The 21918-nt window shown below is 36.1% G+C and overlaps 1 protein-coding gene across 1 annotated transcript; it reads right to left on the minus strand.

The window, feature by feature from the left end:
- Positions 1-11498: 11498 nt before the first annotated feature.
- LOC125671457 (zinc finger protein 737-like) lies at positions 11499-18510 on the minus strand. Its single transcript, XM_048907210.2, has 2 exons — positions 18410-18510; positions 11499-16090 (listed from the first exon to the last, which is right to left on the minus strand). The coding sequence occupies exon 2, from the start codon at positions 15993-15995 to the stop codon at positions 13785-13787; it is 2211 nt and encodes a 736-aa protein (XP_048763167.2). The 5' UTR covers positions 15996-16090; positions 18410-18510; the 3' UTR covers positions 11499-13784.
- Positions 18511-21918: the final 3408 nt, after the last annotated feature.

Here is a 21918-nt window from a genome sequence, read left to right on the forward strand (position 1 = left end):
TGCGACACACTTCACCCGTGCCAAACAGGGTGTCTTCAATCAGGGGAGATGTCAGAGTCGAAATTTTTTCCTGTATTGGATGCTTGTCTGGTCGAGGTTTTGCAGTTTATAGAAATCGGGAATCTAATATCTGGTTGGATCTATTGCGTGCACAATTCAAAATTTCTCGATGATCATATACAAACTTGGATATACAAATAAGAGAATAATGATCGAAAATATACATCTGTGTGAAAATGTGTGTATTACATTTGCAATCCATAATAAACAGTTGATTACACAAAGACACATATAAAAGGAAATTTATAAACGAAAATATAGTTTTGTTGTCTCTTTTGGAACCACATAATTATTTACGGTCTCTGTATGTCCATATTCATTGAGAGAGAGAGAGAGAGAGAGAGAGAGAGAGAGAGAGAGAGAGAGAAACCGTCCTACTTCGATTTACAATATATCATTTCACAGAAGGAAAGAAAATTGATCACTTATATAAATGTAAGCTTAGAAGCATTAAAAATTTCCAGCTATTTAAAAATTTGTGATTGACAATATATTGGAAACTTGCAGGAGTTGATGCTTATAATTGAATTCATTACAAATTTTAAAAAAATATTAGTTTGAATTGTGCATGTAGAAAATACTGATATTGTATGTTAGAATAACGAAAAAAAAGTAAATTGTCAAAAAAGTGGGGAAAGCAGACCAGCCTTCCTGCCCACCCCAACCCCCTGTATACGTGCCTGAAACAACGTGCCTGAAACAACATTTACACAAGTTAAATTCGTGTTGAAAGAAAGGTGCATATCTACATTTCATTAAATTCCAAAGAAGCTCGAATTTATGTGTTCCCCTATTAATTATTTTGTATGCAAGATTCGTTCCCGAATTTAGAATCATGTTTTCAGGCAGAGCAGAAATGAATTCATTTTGAAGTACATAAAGTTTGAATGCAAATGTTGGGTTCCTTCTTTTAATTTCATCAGACTCATTAGAAACTCCTCACCCAAACTATGCAGCTTTGTTTTTATTGATATCTAAATCGGTATAAATGAATCCGGATATAAGTTATATAATGTTTTTTCGTGATCATATAGATATTGATACTAATAATGAAAAAAGAAAATGTTTATACTCTTGTCTTCTGCATATCCTACTAATGCATTACAGTATATTGACATTGTATCATATCAAATAAAACCTCAACACGAATTTTACTGCATGATTTATGAATACTAACATCTTATCGAATACATTTGAATTTGAAATTTCTACGTACAGCGGTATGGCCATTGCGGCAGATCTACGAAATGAAAATATTTATGAATAAATTACACTCAAGCCTCAAAGTAATCATTATGGTATGTTACAGAAACGTTAAAACACACAAATGCTATAGTCCTGCAATGCATGCATGCGATTTTTCTGAATACATGTATTTATGTATTCGTGAATGAAGTTCCTACGCTTGAAAATATCTTGGTCTTTATGCATTTTGTTTTGTGATTTTGGTTTACCATTCCTTACACTGTGTAAATGAAGGAAAACCTGGTAAAGGGTACAATTCTACACCATACAATTAGTATACATGCATGTGTTGCAAAGCAAAATGTACATGTAATAACCAGACATGTATCGTCATTTTTCATAGGGGGAGGGGGTACAACAGGGGGAAAATGGAAAATTGGATTCTTCAAAATGTCGTGCCATTCAAAATAATAATAAAAAAAAGATGAACGAAAACAGCAATGAAATAAAACAAAACACCCAGACAAACCAAGATGTTTTGTCCGATGTTCAAAGTCCTAATGTGGGGGTGAAGGGTTAAAGAGTCATTTACTTTGACTGCCTCAATAATTTCCCCCTACATTTCATTTTCTTCAATCGTTGGGGGTGGGATGGGGTGGTTAGAGTCCTCTGCTATGAGTGCCTCATAATATCTTCATTTTCTTAATTGGTGGTGGTGTGTGTCTTCTACTATTATATCAGAACTTTCAAGCTGGGGTAAGTGGGCGAGGGGTTGTCACTCAATGTATCTTTTATTTGCATTACAAAAATATTGTTATTAAAGGTGGGGGGACAGACACTCTTGACTCTATGTGTTTGTTAACGACGCATAACATGATAAACTCGATTATTGCATTTTACATTGGTACAATTTGCGTCGAGTTCGACGCAGAATGTAATAACGCAAAATGGCATAGATATATAAGATCTATTGAGCGCCAAATTAGCATAAAATGAAGTAATTGAAAATAACATTATTTAAAAATATGTTTAATTTTTAATTATTGCGTGCTGTAAATGAATAAAATAAATCTGTATTATCAATTAATGAGAGTAATATTGAGTTACTAGTACTGTTCTCTTTTTATTGAATTAGCGATATAATTTGTCTTAATAAGAGCACGATTATTACAAGATCATTGGTTCTCTCTCTCTCTCTCTCTCTCTCTCTCTCGTCGTTATCTCTCTCTGTCTCTCTCTCTCTCTCTCCATACACTCGTACAGTGTTGTATATGCAAATTTATGTACCTAAATGATTTCCTGATTTATAAATCTGCAATACTCTGACCAGTAAATCATTTGGTATAAGGATTCATGCACGATACAGGGTAAATATTATACTCTGATACTTCCCCTGATGGAAGATAGCTGATCGGCACGGGCTAAGTCTGTCGCAGTCTGTACAATGGACAATATTGTTTACTGTTGGAATGCAAATGGAGTTTATCGTTTTGTTTCATGGATTATGCAAATAAAGGGAGTTTTACTACTACTTAGAGTATTTTCGACAAGTGTACACGAAAAATCTGCGGTCCTTTACAGATATTATGAGTAGGCCCAGGTAAATAGTCGTCCGCATTCAATGCGTTTTCATGGCGAGCATACATGCCATGTTTATAAGTACAGTAGTATTTATGTATTTGCCTTTTACTTGAAGTAATTGTGAATGGTATAGATTTTATACCCTTTGCTTATTCCATTTTATCAATAGATAATAGATGAAATATTTCTCCGCATTTTTGTATAGTTTTGACATATTTACTGCAAATGTACGCACGTTCACGTAAAGAAAAGGCATTCTATATAATTATATTTATCCAAATATATATATTAGAATGATTTCCTACTGTACGATATGCTTATTATAATTTTGGGCACTGCGTGGTGTTCCAAAACTTCTTGATGTCCTATAAATTAGTATCGGAGATGTACGCGTTACCTGTCGAAACTACCCGCACAGGCAAATCGAAGACACTGATGTGAAGTGAAGCGTAGCAAAACTCGTCCCCTTATATACCATGCGAACCCTGGTACATATAACAATAGAATATCCAACTAATATGGCGGATTAGCAGAGAAATATGGCGGACATATAGAATTATACTATATTTATTAATTCATGTCAGCTTTAAGAGTTACGGGTCTAATCTTGTTTAATGCGTTTAGTAAGCGCATATCCGAATTAACTAACGCATCAATGAACGCATCTTTCCCCGATGTTTCCCGAACTTCCGACGGCGCTGTAGGGTAAGCTAGACAAGTTAGTCTACAGATGGTCTGTCCCAGTTCAGACAATGTCTCAGATGCCCTTTGTTTTCGTTCTTTTAACTGCGCACGGTATAGCTCAGTCTGATTGGGTGGCGCAAAGCGTTCTTCTAGCGCCTTGACCAGCAAATCATACCGGTGTCCTGTTTCTTTTGAAACATTCCCAAGTACGCCCTGTGTCGTTCCTCTTAGTGAAACAGCCAAGTAAAGACCTTTCTCTTTCTCTGACCAGTTGTTTATGGTAGCGCATGCGTCAAAATGGGATTTATAGTCCAGCCAAGAATGACTGCCATCAAACGTTGCAGGTTTGATATTGCACTTTGAACTTTTATTGGTTTGATTTATTTCATCCGTCTGCCGTTTAACATTCAGCGAGTTTCTGACACCTGCATCCAAACTCTGTGCCTGCGCGATTCCCTGTCTTGTAATTGGCGCACTCAGTAGTGGAGCATTGTAATCAATCGGCGCACTCGCAATCAACGGCGCATTTGCAATTATCGGCGCACTCTCAATCGACGGTGCACTAGCAATCGACGGTGCACTTGCAAATGTCGGCGCTCTTGCAAATGTTGGCGCATTCGCAATCGACGGCGCACAAGCAATCAACGGCGCACTTGCAAATATCGGCGCACTCGCAATCGATGGCATGCGCGCAGTCTGCTGTGCTTCTACCATTAATCTATGCTCATTATCGTCAACAGAATAATTATGCAGTGTATCTGCAATTTCGGCGTCATTTCTGCAAACTTTCTTTTGCGCTTTGGCAGGCCTCATTGTAACATGAGTCTTGTCTGTACTTTCCTCGATAGCGCGTCCGCTTCGCTCATTCCTCTGTAATATTACTGTATCATCCGCTGTAGATGACTGTAAGTGACCCTGGCCTCCACTTGCACCAACCATAGTAGCTATTCCCGAATCGCGTGCTTAATTGCGCACGTTTATCTAAAGGGGTAGAATACCTCTCTAATTCTTTGCGCAGTTGCTCGCAGCTTTTCTCCAGGAATGAAATTTCCTCATCCACCATATCTTCCATTGTAGGTGTTTAATTTAAAATTGATTACATGTATAAAACAAATATTCCTCACCGAATCTCGACGCTGCCACCAAATTTATGTAACGTTTCTGGGTTCGAAGATTCGGTTGCTCTGTCTGAGCAATTTGAGGAATAATGAAATAAATGATAAAGCTCTCAATTAAGTATTTTAATTAAAAATATGTACAAATATCCTATTCAGTCCTGGAGCGCGTGCACTTCCTAACTAAGTGAAATAGCATTCACACCTTTCGTAATAAAAACAATAAAGTCTCGAAAGCCTTATACAGGCACGTAAGACTTGTTAACCAAGTTTGATTTCTCACCTAAGCTGTACACAGGACCAACTCTGGTCGACTTCAGTTTGGAACTGACTATGAACTCTGCTTTTATACCCTAATTAATCACGTGATCCCGGGGGATCTAAAGGGTGCAACAAACAGGAAGTACTTGCTCCACAGACCGAATGGGATAAATTGATTTCGATTCCTACTTTTGTTTCACTATGAACATTCAATTTAAGAAATTGCTATGGTTTGATGGGTATGCGAGGTGATTAACTACGATGGAAAACGTGAACATCTATGCATATAAAGATTGTGATTATTTTTGCATAACGACAAATCAATATTATGCATAAATTATCACGTTTTCCTTTGTAATTACGTCGATATGCATAAATTATCACGTTTTCCTTTGTAGTTACGTCGATATGCATAAATTATCACGTTTTCCTTTACAGTTACTTCGATATGCATACATTATCACGTTTTCCTTTGTAGTTACGCCAATATGCATAAATTATCACGTTTTTCATTGTAGCGTATTACGTCTAGACAGCGAATGCTTAATTCATCACGCTTTCCAGTGTACGAGTAGTTAACCACCTTACAACCCCAACTTTTTTTTTTTTTTATCAAAATCAAGGTCTTCGTGATACAGATTTTTAAAATGAAATTAGAATTAGCATGGATTTTGTGCAAGGGACTTAATTAATGTGGGGGAAAATAGTAGTAATCAGAAAAAAAAAACCCACTTTAATACAATCAGTACTTCGTTTGCACTATATAATCGGCAGATTAAAATCATGTCATGTTGTTTATACAATGTGGGTAGCATTGCACGAAAATTTCCAGACGCAATGAAAAGATAAAATCCAGGTATCGCCGAACAGGTCTACACAGCGTCATCAGGCGTTCATACGGATACGCCAGTTGCGGAAACGGGTTATGGGTGCCGCGATCGGCGGCGACACAAACGATTGGACGCCATGGTAGGGCAATTCACTGTTGAATTTTTTCTCAAATATAGAAACGTCATGGGAATCTCTCACCTTACAAAGCAATCGTAACTACTCGGCTATTTCCGTAACCGGTTACGGAAAAGGACGAGCGCGTGATCCGATTGCTTACAAAGATGTACAACTTTCAAAAGCCAATCATCGACGTTACAGAATGCGGTGGGTCCGACAGAGGTACGTGAAATCAACGCCAAAATTGGACACGAATCCTGTTGTTTGACAAATCAAGATTCAACCCATTAACGCGGACGGCAGAATACGATTTTACCGATGTGTGCATGAACACTACCTAGATAATATGCATGCTTGAATCAGACAGATTTGGCGGGGATAGCGTCGTGGTTCGGGGGCGATTTACAAAATTTTAGCTCCCAATTGGTCATTTTACATGGGAATTTAACTACTCAGCGGTATACAGACGATAAATTGTGCAGCCTGTGTTGACACTTTTGATACAGCAGGACAGGCAAAGCTGCATATATTTTTAAAAGTTTTTCAGCCGGACAATGCGTGCGCACACTGCGAGATTGACACAGAAATGGCATTAATGTTTATGATTGGCCCGCCATGTCCCCAGACCTTAATCTGATTGAACAGGTTTGGGACGACGAGCCTGGTAGAGGTGTGCGCAGCCGCCAGCCTCAAAATTCAGAAGTGGGAAGGGCATTGTTTGAAGAGTGGCAGAAAATTCCTCAAAGAATCATTTGTCAATCAATGGAACGTCGCTCACGCGCCGTCATAACGACTAATGTTGGACATTCCCGGTATCTGTGAACCAAACCCGAATTTTTGCCCAGGTTGCCTACCGCCTTTGACCTCAATTAATTGTAGCCTCTCGGGAAGAGCAGTGGTGCTTTGAATTGATGAATATAAGACTATGTATCAAAGATCATATACCAGAAATATGTTATGTTTCAAATTAGTGAAACAATGAATAAAACCAAAAAAATAAATAAACAAAAAACAAAAACCCGGCGTTGCGTTGTTTTTTTGTTAAAAAGTCCCTCAGCATACACGTTCTTCTATTTGAAACAAAGTTATAGAACCACAGCAGAGTTTGGATTACGTAATAGTTATACCGCATATATATGTCATAATTCAAAATACATTTATGCCTCAATTTCGTATGAATTAGATATGAAAGATACCAATTTCTACAGCCAAGAAACTGAGCTACATGAGTGCTTTCTTTATGTTTGGAAGTATAAGTATTTAGAAACCGATGTTATTGTCCTTATATAACACAACTTTCGTAGTGAACAGTGTGCGGTACTGATGCTTTTTCAAAATAATCCTAATCTACAAAAAGGTTCACTGAAATCTGAATAGTTGCATATCGTACGTGTGATATGTATTTTCTCGTTGTTTGGACGTTATTTTTTACAGATAAACTGAAACTAAATATTGCCGTGAATCTATATATACACTGTCAAAATACTACTCCTTGTATCAAGGGGCTCATTTCCTGTTTCTGAATACAAAGGATTTCTTTTGAGTTACTAGTTAGAAAGACCTTTTATAATCATTGCGCCTGACCAGAGCAGAGTTGTACTGGATATCTAGCAGTGGTCTTATAAAAGCTATATCATAGGTATACAATTTAGAACATGCTTTTCGCGACACAGAAAAGATGGTTTAAGAAGTCCTAATTCCCACAGGTCAAGTTTATTATTTCATCAATACATGACTTTGTATAGTTTGATCTGGTAGCCCGAAAAATGAAGACAGATGCTAGAATTCACAAACTAAGACAATCACTAGGCACTTCGAAATCGCAGCTACCAAGTTACGGGGGGGGGGGGTCTCTTTTCCCATGGACATGGTACTTTACATGTAAATGTTTTCTTTTCCCCATGGACATGGTACTTTACATGTAAATGTTTTAACTGATTTTGTTTTTAAGGAATATTAGGGTATGTTAAATTTAGATATTTTTCTTTGTCCATCAAATGTTGCATGAAAATGCACACAGAACTATATATTTTTTTTTTATCTGAAGCTGGTTACGCACCCCCTTTGAAAAGTGGGGATACTTGCCCCGGCCGCCTCCCCCTTCTCATACGCCCTTGTTGAGGATGTCTCTAAATTTTTTATATGATTTATGTTACAACATATGTTACATGAATGATGAATTAAACCCATGTGTTGAGGTACCCTCTTTATAATAATCCGCACCTTCTAAGTATGTAATAATTAATAATTGTACATAATGATATCAATGACAGTACTCCTCCTGACAAGAACATTTCATTGATGCCAAAGTACATTTACGACAACATATCCATGTGCTCTAAAGGTCACCCGGGTATCACACAAAAAGTAGAACATACATTCATGAAATTAGAAGTGTTTTGAGATGGTGCGAGTGATCACGTTAACTTCGAGAACTCGAATTCTTCCATTTTTAGGTCACAATAAATCTTTGTGCCAGATATGAACTCTTCATATCCTAGTTACTAACCAGTGGTTCAGAACTCTTCATATCTCACAATTACTAAGTAATGGATCAGAACTCTTCATATCTCACAATTACTAAGTAATGGATCAGAACTCTTCATATCTCACAATTACTAAGTAATGGATCAGAACTCTTCATATCTTACAATTACTAAGTAACGCTTCAGAAATCTTCATATCTTACAATTACTAAGTAATGCTTCAGAACTCTTCATATCTCACAATTACTAAGTAATACTTCAGAACTCTTCATATCTCACAATTACTAACCAGTGGTTCAGAACTCTTCATATCTCACAATTACTAAGTAACGCTTCAGAACTCTTCACATCTCACAATTACTAAGTAATGCTTCAGAACTCTTCATATCTCACAATTACTAAGTAATGCTTCAGAACTCTTCATATCTTACAATTACTAAGTAACGCTTCAGAATTCTTCATATCTCACAATTACTAAGTAACGCTTCAGAACTCTTCATATCTCACAATTACTAAGTAATACTTCAGAACTCTTCTTATCTCACAATTACTAAGTGGTGGATCAGAACTCTTCATATCTCACAATTACTAAGTAATGCTTCAGAACTCTTCATATCTTACAATTACTAAGTAACGCTTCAGAACTCTTCATATCTCACAATTACTAAATAATGCTTCAGAACTCTTCATATCTTACAATTACTAAGTAACGCTTCAGAACTCTTCATATCTCACAATTACTAACCAGTGGTTCAGAACTCTTCATATCTCACAATTACTAACCAGTGGTTCAAAACTCTTCATATCTCACAATTACTAAGTAACGCTTCAGAACTCTTCATATCTCACAATTACTAAGTAATACTTCAGAACTCTTCATATCTTACAATTACTAACCAGTGGTTCAGAACTCTTCATATCTCACAATTACTAACCAGTGGTTCAAAACTCTTCACATCTCACAATTACTTAGTGGTGGTTCAGAACTCTTCATATCTCACAATTACTTAGTGGTGGTTCAGAACTCTTCATATCTCACAATTACTTAGTGGTGGTTCAGAACTCTTCATATCTCACAATTATTAACCAGTGGTTCAGAACTCTTCATATCTCACAATTACTAACCAGTGGTTCAGAACTCTTCTTATCTCACAATTACTAGGTGTGGTTCAGAACTCTTCATATCTCACAATTACTAACCAGTGGTTCAGAACTCTTCACATCTCACAATTACTTAGTGGTGGTTCAGAACTCTTCATATCTCACAATTACTTAGTGGTGGTTCAGAACTCTTCATATCTCACAATTACTGAGTGGTGGTTCAGAACTCTTCATATCTCACAATTATTAACCAGTGGTTCAGAACTCTTCATATCTCACAATTACTAACCAGTGGTTCAGAACTCTTCTTATCTCACAATTACTAGGTGTGGTTCAGAACTCTTCATATCTCACAATTACTAACCAGTGGTTCAGAACTCTTCTTATCTCACAATTACTAGGTGTGGTTCAGAACTCTTCATATCTCACAATTACTAACCAGTGGCTCAGAACTATTCATATCTCACAATTACTAAGTGGTGTTTCAGAACTCTTCATATCTCACAATTACTAGGTGGTGGTTCAGAACTCTTCATATCTCACAATTACTAACCAGTGGTTCAGATCCCTTCATATCTCACAATTACTTAGTGGTGGTTCAGAATTCTTCATATCTCACAATTACTAGGTGTGGTTCAGAACTCTTCATATCTCACAATTACTAACCAGTGGTTCAGAACTATTCATATCTCACAATTACTAACCAGTGGTTCAGAACTATTCATATCTCACAATTACTAACCAGTGGTTCAGAACTATTCATATCTCACAATTACTAAGTGGTGGTTCAGAACTCTTCATATCTCACAATTACTAACCAGTGGTTCAGAACTATTCATATCTCACAATTACTAAGTGGTGGTTCAGAACTCTTCATATCTCACAATTACTAACCAGTGGTTCAGAAATCTTCATATCTCACAATCACTAATTTAATGACTGTCACAATTTTGGTAAATGCTTATTTTCTTATCATGACTATATATGTACCGAGTTTAATTGTTTGAAGCCTGAAGGGATCCGGGTTAGAATAGGTCCTCAGTACCCCTTGCTTGTTGTTAGAGACAAATAAATGGGACGGTCCTTCGGATGAGACCGCAAAAACAGGTCCTGTCACAGCAGGTGTGGCACGATAAAGATCCCTCCCTCCCTGCTCAAAGGCCATATAAGCGCCAAGCATAAGCCTAAATTTTGCAGCCCTTCACCAGCAGTGGTGACATCTCCATATGAGTGAAATATTCTCAAGAGGGATGTTAATCAATATTCAATCCAATCCAGAAGTTAAGAGAAAGACCTTTAAAATATGACTTTTCACTATGTGAAGCAGAAAGCCACGTCCTAGCACCTGAACCCCTTGACCTAGGGACCATGACTTTCACAGATTTGGTAGAGGAATCCTTACTCATCATAACTATACACAAAGTTTGTCTGCTAGATGATCCGAACAAGATTTTTAAAAGATTGCATCATTTTTAAAGGTTTGGACCCCATCCCTCATGCCTGGGGTTCAGTGTCCATATAATTCACGATTTTACTTTCCCAATAGATGCTTCATTATTTGATGAAAGATGGCCAGGTATTCTCCTGTAACATGGAATATTTATGTATATGTTAACAATATCTCATCTAACCTGAGATATGGATATTCTCCTGCAACATGGAATGTTTATGTATATGTTAACAATATCTCATCTAACCTGAGATATGGATATTCTCCTGCAACATGGAATATTTATGTATATGTTAACCCGAGATATGGATATTCTCCCATAACATGGAATATTTATGTATATGTTAACAATATCTGATCTAACCTGAGATATGGTTATTCTCCCATAACATGGAATATTTATGTATATGTTAACAATATCTCATCTAACCTGAGATATGGTTATTCTCCCATAACATGGAATATTTATGTATATGTTAACAATATCTCATCTAACCCGAGATATGGATATTCTCCTGTAACATGGAATATTTATGTATATGTTAACCCGAGATATGGATATTCTTCTGTAACATGGAATATTTATGTATATGTGTGTGTTAACTGGACATAAGGACAAACTAATCGTACTACACTAAATCTCAATTTTTTAATTGCCTTAAGTATATTTGATTACAACAGTTTCCTTCATTTGATGCTACCTGTTTTTGAAATTTTACAAAAGGTACAGTGAATCTAATATAAATACAACAATAGCTTACAAATGTATAACTGATATGCTGATGTGCTCTCACTCTCTATATGTATAAAAGAAAAATATCAGGCCTGCATTCCTCTCTCCCTCACAAAACCTGTTCAGTGAGGACATCCTTACAATGTCTAGGGAGGTCAAACACGTTCATGTAAAGGTAAAAAAGGAAATATCTTGGGTAGTGGTAGGAACACCTATAAAAAGTTTTTCCAATACCCTCTTTTAAATTGTGAAAAAAAGATTTTTTTTAACAAGTGAATTCGGTACAGACACATCCACACACCACTATTCCCCTCTAATCTAATGTCTATACCTTCCGCATTTAATATCTATACCTTTCACATTCTGCGGGTCACATTTATGGGAACATAACTATGGCCAATTAAAATTAATTGATAGATTATCATACCCGCCCGCCCCTCTAAAAAGGACCCATCCCGATTTTTTTTTTTTTTTTGCAAAAATTATGATTTCAAACAAACTTTCTTCCCATTGACATGAGTGACTGATTAAAGTCACAGAATGTTGGTTTTATATCTTCTACCAAGGATTCTTTGAATGTTAACTTGATTAACACTTTGTGTGCCTTTTGTCATTATTAATTTTTTTCTCGGGGAAATAAAAATCAAAAAATAAAATCCTCCCACCCGCCCCATTTTATGTGTGACCCCGGATGATAATCTACTAATTAAGTTGAATTGGCCTAAAGGACAGAATTTTTGTCCTCATAGTGCATGTCTGTCCACACAATGCAGATCAAACAGTTAAAAATTGTCCTCACTTTACATGTTTTATCAGCCCCCTCTCTCTATACATAATGCTACTAAGTCCCAATTTCATACAAGGCCAAAAAGCATTTTTCCTTTTCAACCACTAAGCCATTTTAAATATGCACTTTTGATGATGGAATGTGTGATCTGCAAAGAGAGAGAGAGAAAGGGAGAGGGAGAGAGAGCATCTTGGCCCGATATACAAGTTCGGGGGGGGGGGGGGGGGGGGGGGAGAATTCATCACATGGTGGCATGCCCTTAACTTCAGTACTTATCTAGTAAACATGGCACATTGGTAAATCAACTTGGCAGTGAATGAAATGACATCCATTGTTTTGTCACATGCGTAGACAACCTAACAAGCAGGGAATATTTCCACTTCGATATTTATATATAGATTGAGAACAAAATGGATAAGAAGCCCCTGTGCTTAGATGTTACATGTAATTAAAACACTTGTTGAAAAAAATAAAATAATTTGGCAAGACAAAGTTAATCATGTGTATACAAACTCTTTTTGTTTCTTATAGAAACATTCTTGAAGTCTTGGTGTAAGCAATGAAAACTTTCCTTATACACACACCAACAGCACTTACCGATCTCACAAAAATCTATTCCTATCTTACAAAACTACTGGCTAGCCACACTTCAGCCATAAATAAGGATAATTTATCAAAACAGTAAACGAGTGACAGATTTCCATAGTTATATGCCTAGTTACATCATACATGTACATGCACTCTGTCCCAGCGATTGCTACATTTGACCTAGAATGAAAGATATAAACAATTCTGTCTTCTATACAACATAGCAAAACATTTTCTTCATTCAGAAATACTAGGGCTGAAACGATTCACCGAAATATCGATACTGTTCAATAATAAACCCTCAATTCAATGATTGATTCATTGCCTTGATTTTCGGTTCAATACATTTATTACAAACTGGTTCAGTAAAATACATCAGGTTCGGCCTGTAATGATTATTTTTACCTGCATGAGGGACAAAATAACATCGAATAACATTCAGACTGTTGTTTGCCTTGAGTCTTAATAATGATGAACTTTATCAGTTTAAACTACAGATCCAACACGCATCTTACTGTTTGGCAATTTGGAAACATTTCGCTTTTAAAATTATGAATGTTAATCTTGGTAATAAAAGTTTTCTTCAATGTTATTATTGGTTTCTTCATTGTATTGCATTGAAAGTATTGAATCGTGGCATTATTTCAGAAAAAGGGGTTACAAGTTTCCACAATTCACATTAAAAAGAATTGTGTTTAATACAGTAAAGCTTAGTACATATATCACAACACTCATATTCTAAACTTTTTGAATAATGATACGCATCTACAACAAATAATCACCATAGACATGTACTTCTAACTTATCATGCTTTTTCTGCAATAATATGAAATGAGGTGGAAGTTTCAGGTGGCTCATTGATGACATCAGAGGGTCCAGTCAAATCATCTAAAGATTCCTCCTCCTCCTCCTCGAAGTCCTCATCTGGACTATCCATCATTTCATCCATTTCATCTGGATTAGAGGAGAACAGATCCCTATCGGCAAGGTCGATCCCCGGATGTATCGTTCTCAAATGCCTCTTCAAGCTGGAGCTCTGGTTGAAAGCTTTGCTGCAGATCATACATTTAAATGGCAGATCACCCGTGTGGATTCTCATATGTTGCCACAGCCTAGATTCCTCTGCAAAGGATTTGTCACATGAATCACATTTGAATTTCATGTCATAGGAGTGAATTTTCTGGTGGCTCTTGTAATTCTTGGGATCTGTGAATGTTTTATCACAGATTTCACATTTGAACGGCCTCTCCCCAGTGTGGTGGCGGTAGTGGATTTTTAGACTCTCATTGTGATTAAATGCCTTGTCACAGAGAGTACACTTGTACGGCTTTTCGCCAGTATGAATCCGAATATGCCTCTTTAGGCTGGACCTTTCATTAAAGGTCTTTTCACAAATGTCGCACTTGTATGGCCGGATGTCTGTATGAATGCGAACATGAATTTTCAGATGATGCAGTTCTTTGAAGGCCTTTTCACACACTTCACATTTGTACGGTCTTTCATCCGTATGAATCCGCATGTGGTTCTTCAGTGTCTGCTGACGGATAAACGCTTTTTTGCACACTCCACAAGTATAGGGCTTCACATCCGAATGAATCCGGAGATGAGTCCTAAGATTATGTGGTTCATTGAATGTCTTTCCACAAACGTCGCAAACGTAAATGTAAGGACGTTCCTCTGCATGGATTCTGGTGTGCCTTTTGAGACTAGAGCTCTCATTAAATGCCCTTCCACAGACCTCACACTTGTACGGTCTGACGTTGGTGTGAATCCTGGCGTGAGTTTTCAGATGATGAGGTAGATTAAAGGTCTTTCCGCAGACATCGCATTTGTAAGGTCTCTCACCAGTATGAACACTGACATGTCGCTTTAGGAGTAGTGTGCTGCTGAATGCTTTGTCGCAGTAGTCACACTGAAGCGGGTTTTCACTGTCAGTCTTGACAAGTTCCGACCCCTCTCCCATATCTGACTGATTGAAATATTCACTAATTCCTTCATTCTCCGAAATGTTGTGATTAAATGTCACAGATCCATCTTCCTCGACTGAAGACCTTCCCTTTAATTTGCTATAAACATAAGATTCTATAAAGTCCTGCTGATCTGCAGTGGTCTCGAATGCCATTCCATTATACACGAACCCAAAATCTCCGTCATCTTTATGCATCATATAATGATCTGCCAGATCAATCTGTCTGCTGAATTTCAACAAACATATCTCACATTTAAAACTCTCCTCCTCTTCCTCCTCTTCTTCCACACATTGACCGTCTTCATTGTGTGCTATGTTCACAGGATTTTTAGCTTTTCTTCTCTTTTTTGGCTGACTCTCTTTCCTTGTGTCTATGACACCTGAACCTTCTTTACTATTCAGATCATCTGCTTTTTCCTTATCATTTGTTTCTTTACTCTTCAGGATGTCGCTCACTATCATGTTTATAGTTCGTTTTTTATTGCTTGTCTCTGCCGATGTTTTAACATTTACAGCATTTTTCTGAAGGTCCACGGGAACGCTGCTTCCTGTTTCATGCTTCTCATGCTGACTTTCTGCTTCCCCTGGCTCCTCTGGACTTTGTGACATCTCATCATGATCCTGTATCATGTCATCACTCTTGACTTTGTCAATGATATTTTCTAAAGCATGTGGTTTTCCCTCAAGATCATCATCACATTCATCAGAACTCTCCTTTTCTTTAGCAGTAAGCAACGTCTCTCTGATTTCAAATGCAGAGGATTCTCCAAAATCTATCTGTATAACATGATCTCTTCTTTTAGAACAACCAGCAGAATGCAAGTCTTTGATTTGATTGTCAAGACACACATTTAATCTCCCTTTTGATCCACGTTCTATATCAATGCTTACACTGCCTCTGACGCCCTTGCTGGCAGCATTTTCTGGATGTTTTTGAACATCTTCTAAAGATTTCAGAACATCATTGGCAGGTGTCAGAACTTGTTCCTGGAAATTCTCTGACAATTCCTCATTGTCTTTCTTATCTGCATCAACTACACCATCCATTTTGTATTTTCTCTAAGGAATCCAGTTTGAAGAATGCTACTGTCTGGGTACTGTGTTATTAGTTAGAGAAACCTCTCTTTCTGAATGATAATTTTCTACAACAGATGAAGGAAGACATTAATATTCCATAGCAGTTAATACAATATTAAACATCATTAATGTACACATTACTTTTTTTCTACATAAACATTTCAGTGCTCCAAGTTGCGAGTAAAACCGTCGCAGTCGCATTTTTGCGAGTGGATAAAAAATTAGCATCCAGTAAAATTTTGTAATCGGGATCGGAAGTCTAAATATATATTTTTCAGTCTCAGTCAAAACAGCGTTTGAAAGCAATCAAGATGGCGGTAAAACGAGGGTTTAGATTTATCAGTAGTAAAAAGTAGAAGCCTCGGCCTAGTACATGTAATGAAGAAATTCAAGAATCACACGGAGAAAGTTCTGCATTTAAAGATGATGTAGCCGTGTCTAAAGACAAATGCAAAAGCAAAGGAAGAACCCCAGTCCTAATGGCTGAAGGAATTTTTGTGGTTGATATACAGAGATTGCATTTCTGGATGCCCACTGTCCTATTTCACCACGACCTGGTATACATCTTTCAAATGTGGAAGTGTGACTATTCACGGTTAAAGTAAGAGACACGTCTTTGTCAGTGACTGCATTATTCAGCAGTAAGTCGAGCGAGGCAACTGTTGCTGCTAATTTTCACAGACAATTACAAACTCGGGATGTAGTGTTCTTATTGATGCTGGTACTGATTGTTCAGCAAAAGATCCAACAAAAGTAGAAGCTCTTATTCTCATAAGCAATAAGCAGTGAAGGTCCACTTATTGAGGACTTTAAACCAAATCCTTGTGTGGAACGCTGGGTTTTCTTCCCCAGAAGCGTACTGTAAAATATAAAGGATGGCCCAATGCAATACAACTTTTGCCAGAGTAAATACTTGACTTGTTAGCATCCACCATGTTTCACAGCACATTTCTATTCAGTTTAAAAATAAAACAAACAAAACACATACATGGGTGTAGATTTTTTTCTTGAAAGATATTCAAATTAAAAAAAACTTGTAGGTCTTATTTACAAAATCTTTTACCATGGCGAGTAGAAATTTTGAACATGGCGACTAGAAATTTGAAAATGGCAACCAGATATATTTCTAGGTCGCCATTTTGCGACCTGATAGCAGATGTGACTTGGAGCACTGCATTTGTAAAACACATATTATGTACACAATACATTCTTATTTTATCCTTTAGCACTTTCGATGCAGAAACGACAAGAACATAAACTGCATTTTCACTAGGGAGTTACCTTGTTATTAAAATACAGAATCACCTCTAGTTTTTCAGCTTTTTCTTTAATGTTACTTTTCTTGACAAACACCTGCTAATACTTAACAAATACAGTTATATAAGTTATACTTTGAAATTAGTTAAATGTTTACTTATCAGACCTTCAAGAAAAGAAATAATCTCTTCATATGTTCACTGAAAATTTTGTGAGCCAAACAAGGCTCTGACATGCACTTTGTAATTTAAACACTCTATCTGTTCAAAATGAATGCTATGATTCTTAAGGTAACAGTTTTATTAAATTCATTAAATAGACAAACTGAAACAGTAATATGACTAAGTAGATGAACAAGTTCAAGATCGAGTTTTTTTAAAAATAAAAGTATTACTTTCTTTACAAATTAAAATTTGTTGGTTGAAATTTGTTTATTTTAAGCTGTCTTTCAAATTGCAAAGTATTGTTGTTGTTTATGATTGTTTGGTTTGAAATAAAAAACATCAAAGCTAAATGTGATGTCACAATGCACCGTTTACGTTGGTTGGCATTATATTCCCTACATCAAATGAATAGGCATGTAATGGTTATCCTTTAATATTGGGATGTTACCCCGCGTTTAGCACAAAGGGAATTCCATAAATAATGAAAATTTTCAGGTGAATGTATATTTCTAATTTACCGTATTTAACTGAATTATGATTATCACTCGGGGCCATTTCATGCTTTGCTTGGCCCAACGGTTAAACCATAAATACATACTATAAAAACAAGAGTTCTTAATACAAAAATGCCCCCCAAAGTATCCATACTGATGCAAGACTTTACAAACTTTCAAATTTATATATATCAAATTTTCCGTAAAGATGAGGACTATTGTTTTAAGTTACAAAGTGTAAACTGAAATCATCTAGACATTTTAAAAATTGCCATTATCTTGCAACTTTTATTTAGTGTTACTTTTGCAGCTTTGCTGACTATTTCAAAATCAAAATACGTAAATCAGCCATATGTTATATAGTATACACCAATACATATTCCAAACTTTGGGCGAGGTTTTACAACATTTTCAAATGACATCATTCTTCTTCGACAGCAGTATATCTATATATACATAATTCAATTACCCTGACATTCCAAGAGAGCTTATTTCTAAACCTATTTCATAAAATATCACCGGTGATTGATGTGCTTTGTCCTACAACTCAAACAGGAAATTACTCAAAGCATGTAGTTGTAAAACTGAAATCGTAATCAACAGATTTCCGGATTACATTATATACACAAAGCTCTCTCTCTCTCTCTCTCTCTCTCTCTCTCTCTCTCTCTCTCTCTCTCTCTCTCTCTCAATTTGTTTATGAGTCAAAATACGAATAGGGGCGGACCCAGGAATTGTGGTTACGGGGGGCGCCACTTTATGAGACAGTGGGTCCAGGGCGAAGCCCTGTTGGGGGTCCAGGGGGCGAAGTCCCCGGAAGCTCCTGAATTTTACAGATTTTATGGGGCTTGAAATATTTCTCCTATTAAGTCATTGTACTATTTTCTATCATTTTAATATGGTGAAATTAATAAAATTACCCAAATTTTAAGGAGTTTTTTGAAAAAATTAGGTTCTCCCAAAAAGTAATTCAAGAAATCAAAGGATTTTGTCATTTATTTCTCCGGGAGTGGAGGAAATTATTGCTTCTTTTATCGCTTAGTACATTTTCCGAAGCAAGATACCGCGATTTACCTTGAATTTGAAAATTTTATGGGGGGCGCGCGCCGGCTGCGCCCCCTCTAAATCCGCCACTGACGAAAGCCGCCGGAATAGTATACCCCCCCCCCCCTTGCAACAATTTTGAATGATTTAGCCTAAATGAAAATTAATGTTACTGCTAAATAATGATGAACGCTAAATTTACACATCAGAACACCCAAAGTCAATAAAAGCGTGCAATTGAGGGTTTCAAAATCATAGTTTATCGACCATTCAAAATATATATGGTAACAGGCGTTTATTAATGGTAAATACCTGTTGAACACTCACCTCAAATTGTTTCAAGTTAAGTATGACAGATTTTTTTTTTTTACAGTAGGTCAAAGTATGGTATATTTTTCGAGATTTTTCTCACATGTAACCTTCGTTACTGAGTCCTTGACTTGATAATATGTAAGATAAACATTAAGTTTCCATGTATTATTCCATAACTTGTATTGGAATTGACTGAGCATATATTTTTCTAATTTGCGAAAGAATAAATATAGGTTTTCAAAGAAAATATTTAATCAACACAACAAGAAATTATCTGCTGTAAAAGTCAGCAATAAGATTTTAAGAGCGCAAAATAAACGACTAGATATCATTTTCAATATCTTTGAAATGACAGAAAATAAAATTGATTAACAAATATTCTCGAACAGTTCAATATGTATGAAACATGAAAACAAAAGACTAGCAATAGATATAGAACGATAGCTTTTTTGTATGTAAATGAAGTAGCGCTATAATTATGTAACGTATGTTTCAACACTTACACAACAGTACATCCATGGAAATATTATGCCAAAACGATGTCACCATCAGTTATTCTTTACGATTGATGTTGCAAAATCATAACGACATCACTTAATTCAATGGAAATACCAATTTTAATAGAAATATAAAGTGGACAAGCAAAAAATTTACCAAATGTGTCTTTTCTTCTGAATTTGTCAATTTGCAATAAATGTGCGATTAAAACAAAAGTGAAAGATTGATGTTTCGCTATATAAATGCTCATGATTCTTATAGAAATAACAGACACATATTTTGAAACCTGGATTGCTCTTTGTTATAATAAACAATGAAAGTAACGTATGTTTCTTATTTTTCCTTTCATTACTATAAACACATAATTTCTATTCAAAAAATGGAAAGAATCATATGTACCCATTTCTAACATTCTGTTTACAATAATAATATAAAGAAAATGTTTAATTTCCCAACATTTTGATTAAATGTATACCGAATCTTGTGTTTTTGTTGGTTATTATGTTCCCCAAACAAAGTTTGGGAACATATTGGTTTTACTCTGTTTCTTATTATTAAGGTCTTCCGTCTCCTGCGGAAGACCTTACTATTATTGTTCGCGTTCTTCTTCTTCATTATTAAGGTCTTCCGTCTCCTGCGGAAGACCTTACTATTATTGTTCGCGTTCTTCTTCTTCATTAAGGTCTTCCGTCTCCTGCGGAAGACCTTACTATTATTGTTCGCGTTCTTCTTCTTCATTATTAAGGTCTTCCGTCTCCTGCGGAAGACCTTACTATTATTGTTCGCGTTCTTCTTCTTCATTATTATTATTATTATTATTTTCCTTGGTAGTACACGCGTTTTTCTCAGCCATTTCTCGATCGATTTTCACGAAATTTTCAGGAAAGATGTCTTTTGGTGACGAGACTTTGCTTGCAAAATTTCGTGCTTGACGTCACTTCCGGTCAGGAGTTATCTCTCTTTTAGTGACTTTTTGAAGGGCCTTGTTGTCCACACATCTCCTCCGTTAGTTTTGAAGCTAGAGTCTTGAAATTTCTACACAAGATAGAGTAAACATTTTAGAAGATTTGTGGGGGATTCGATTTTACCGGAGGCGATTTGCCTAAATGCTCGCCTGGACCTGAAAAAATGGATGCCAAAATTTTTCGCCGATTTCGGCGATTTTTGACCTTTCATCTCCAATATCTTTTTTCTTGCAAATATTTTGTTAAGACATGTAGAACAAAAGTTGTGCACATTTACGAGATCTTTTCGAAAATATCAAGATTTAGGGGCTAGCCCCTTAAATTAGGGATCTAGAAGGGCTCAAAGTCTAGATCAAATATCTCAAAAATCGTTAATATTTTGGTATAAGTCAAAGAACAAAAAATGTTCATCTCAACAATCCAAATGTATTCATATAAAAATGTAGGTCATATGTTACGTAATAAGGGATTTTAAGGGCCAAAACCATAAATGTTTTACCCCTTGTATCTCGAAAACGACACATATTTTGAAAAGCAATAAAGAACAAAAGTTGTTCAGAATGATGATCTGAACAATATGCATATTTCGTTTTTACCCTATGTGGCCCCGTTAGGGAGCTACAGTTTGGCCCCTAAAAATTACTTCTAGAAATAACTCGAGAACGGTAAAGAATTTCTAAATACTTGTTGAACAAAAAATGTTTGAAATGTCATGACCTTTCTTACGATATCAAGCAAAAGGGGCTGACCCTTTAAATTAGGGGCCCAGAAGGGTCCAAAGGTTAATGAGAATATCTCAGAAACTATTAATATTTTGTAATAAGTCATTGAAGCGGAAATGTTCATCTAAATGAGCTTGTTCTTATCAAATCAAAAAGTAGGTCATATGTTACGTAATAAGGGATTTTAAGGGCCAAAATCATAAATAATTGACGCCTCATATCTTGAAAACGACAAATATTTTGAAAAGCATTATTGAACAAACGTTGTTCAGAATGATAATCTAAACAATATGTACATTTCGTTTTTTCCCTATGTGGCCCCGTTAGGGAGCTGCAGTTTGGCCCCTAAATATTTCTTGTAGAGATAACTCGAGAACGGTAAAGAATTTCTAAATACTTGTTGAGCAAAAACTGTTTAAAATGACAAGGCCTTTCTT

Source organism: Ostrea edulis, chromosome 4 (genome assembly GCF_947568905.1).
Source record: "Ostrea edulis chromosome 4, xbOstEdul1.1, whole genome shotgun sequence".
Lineage (NCBI taxonomy): Eukaryota > Metazoa > Mollusca > Bivalvia > Ostreida > Ostreidae > Ostrea > Ostrea edulis.

What these genes read in the sequence shown, in the direction of transcription:
- LOC125671457 (XM_048907210.2), bottom strand. Translation starts at nt 15,995, where the DNA reads ATGGATGGTGTAGTTGATGCAGATAAGAAAGACAATGAGGAATTGTCA.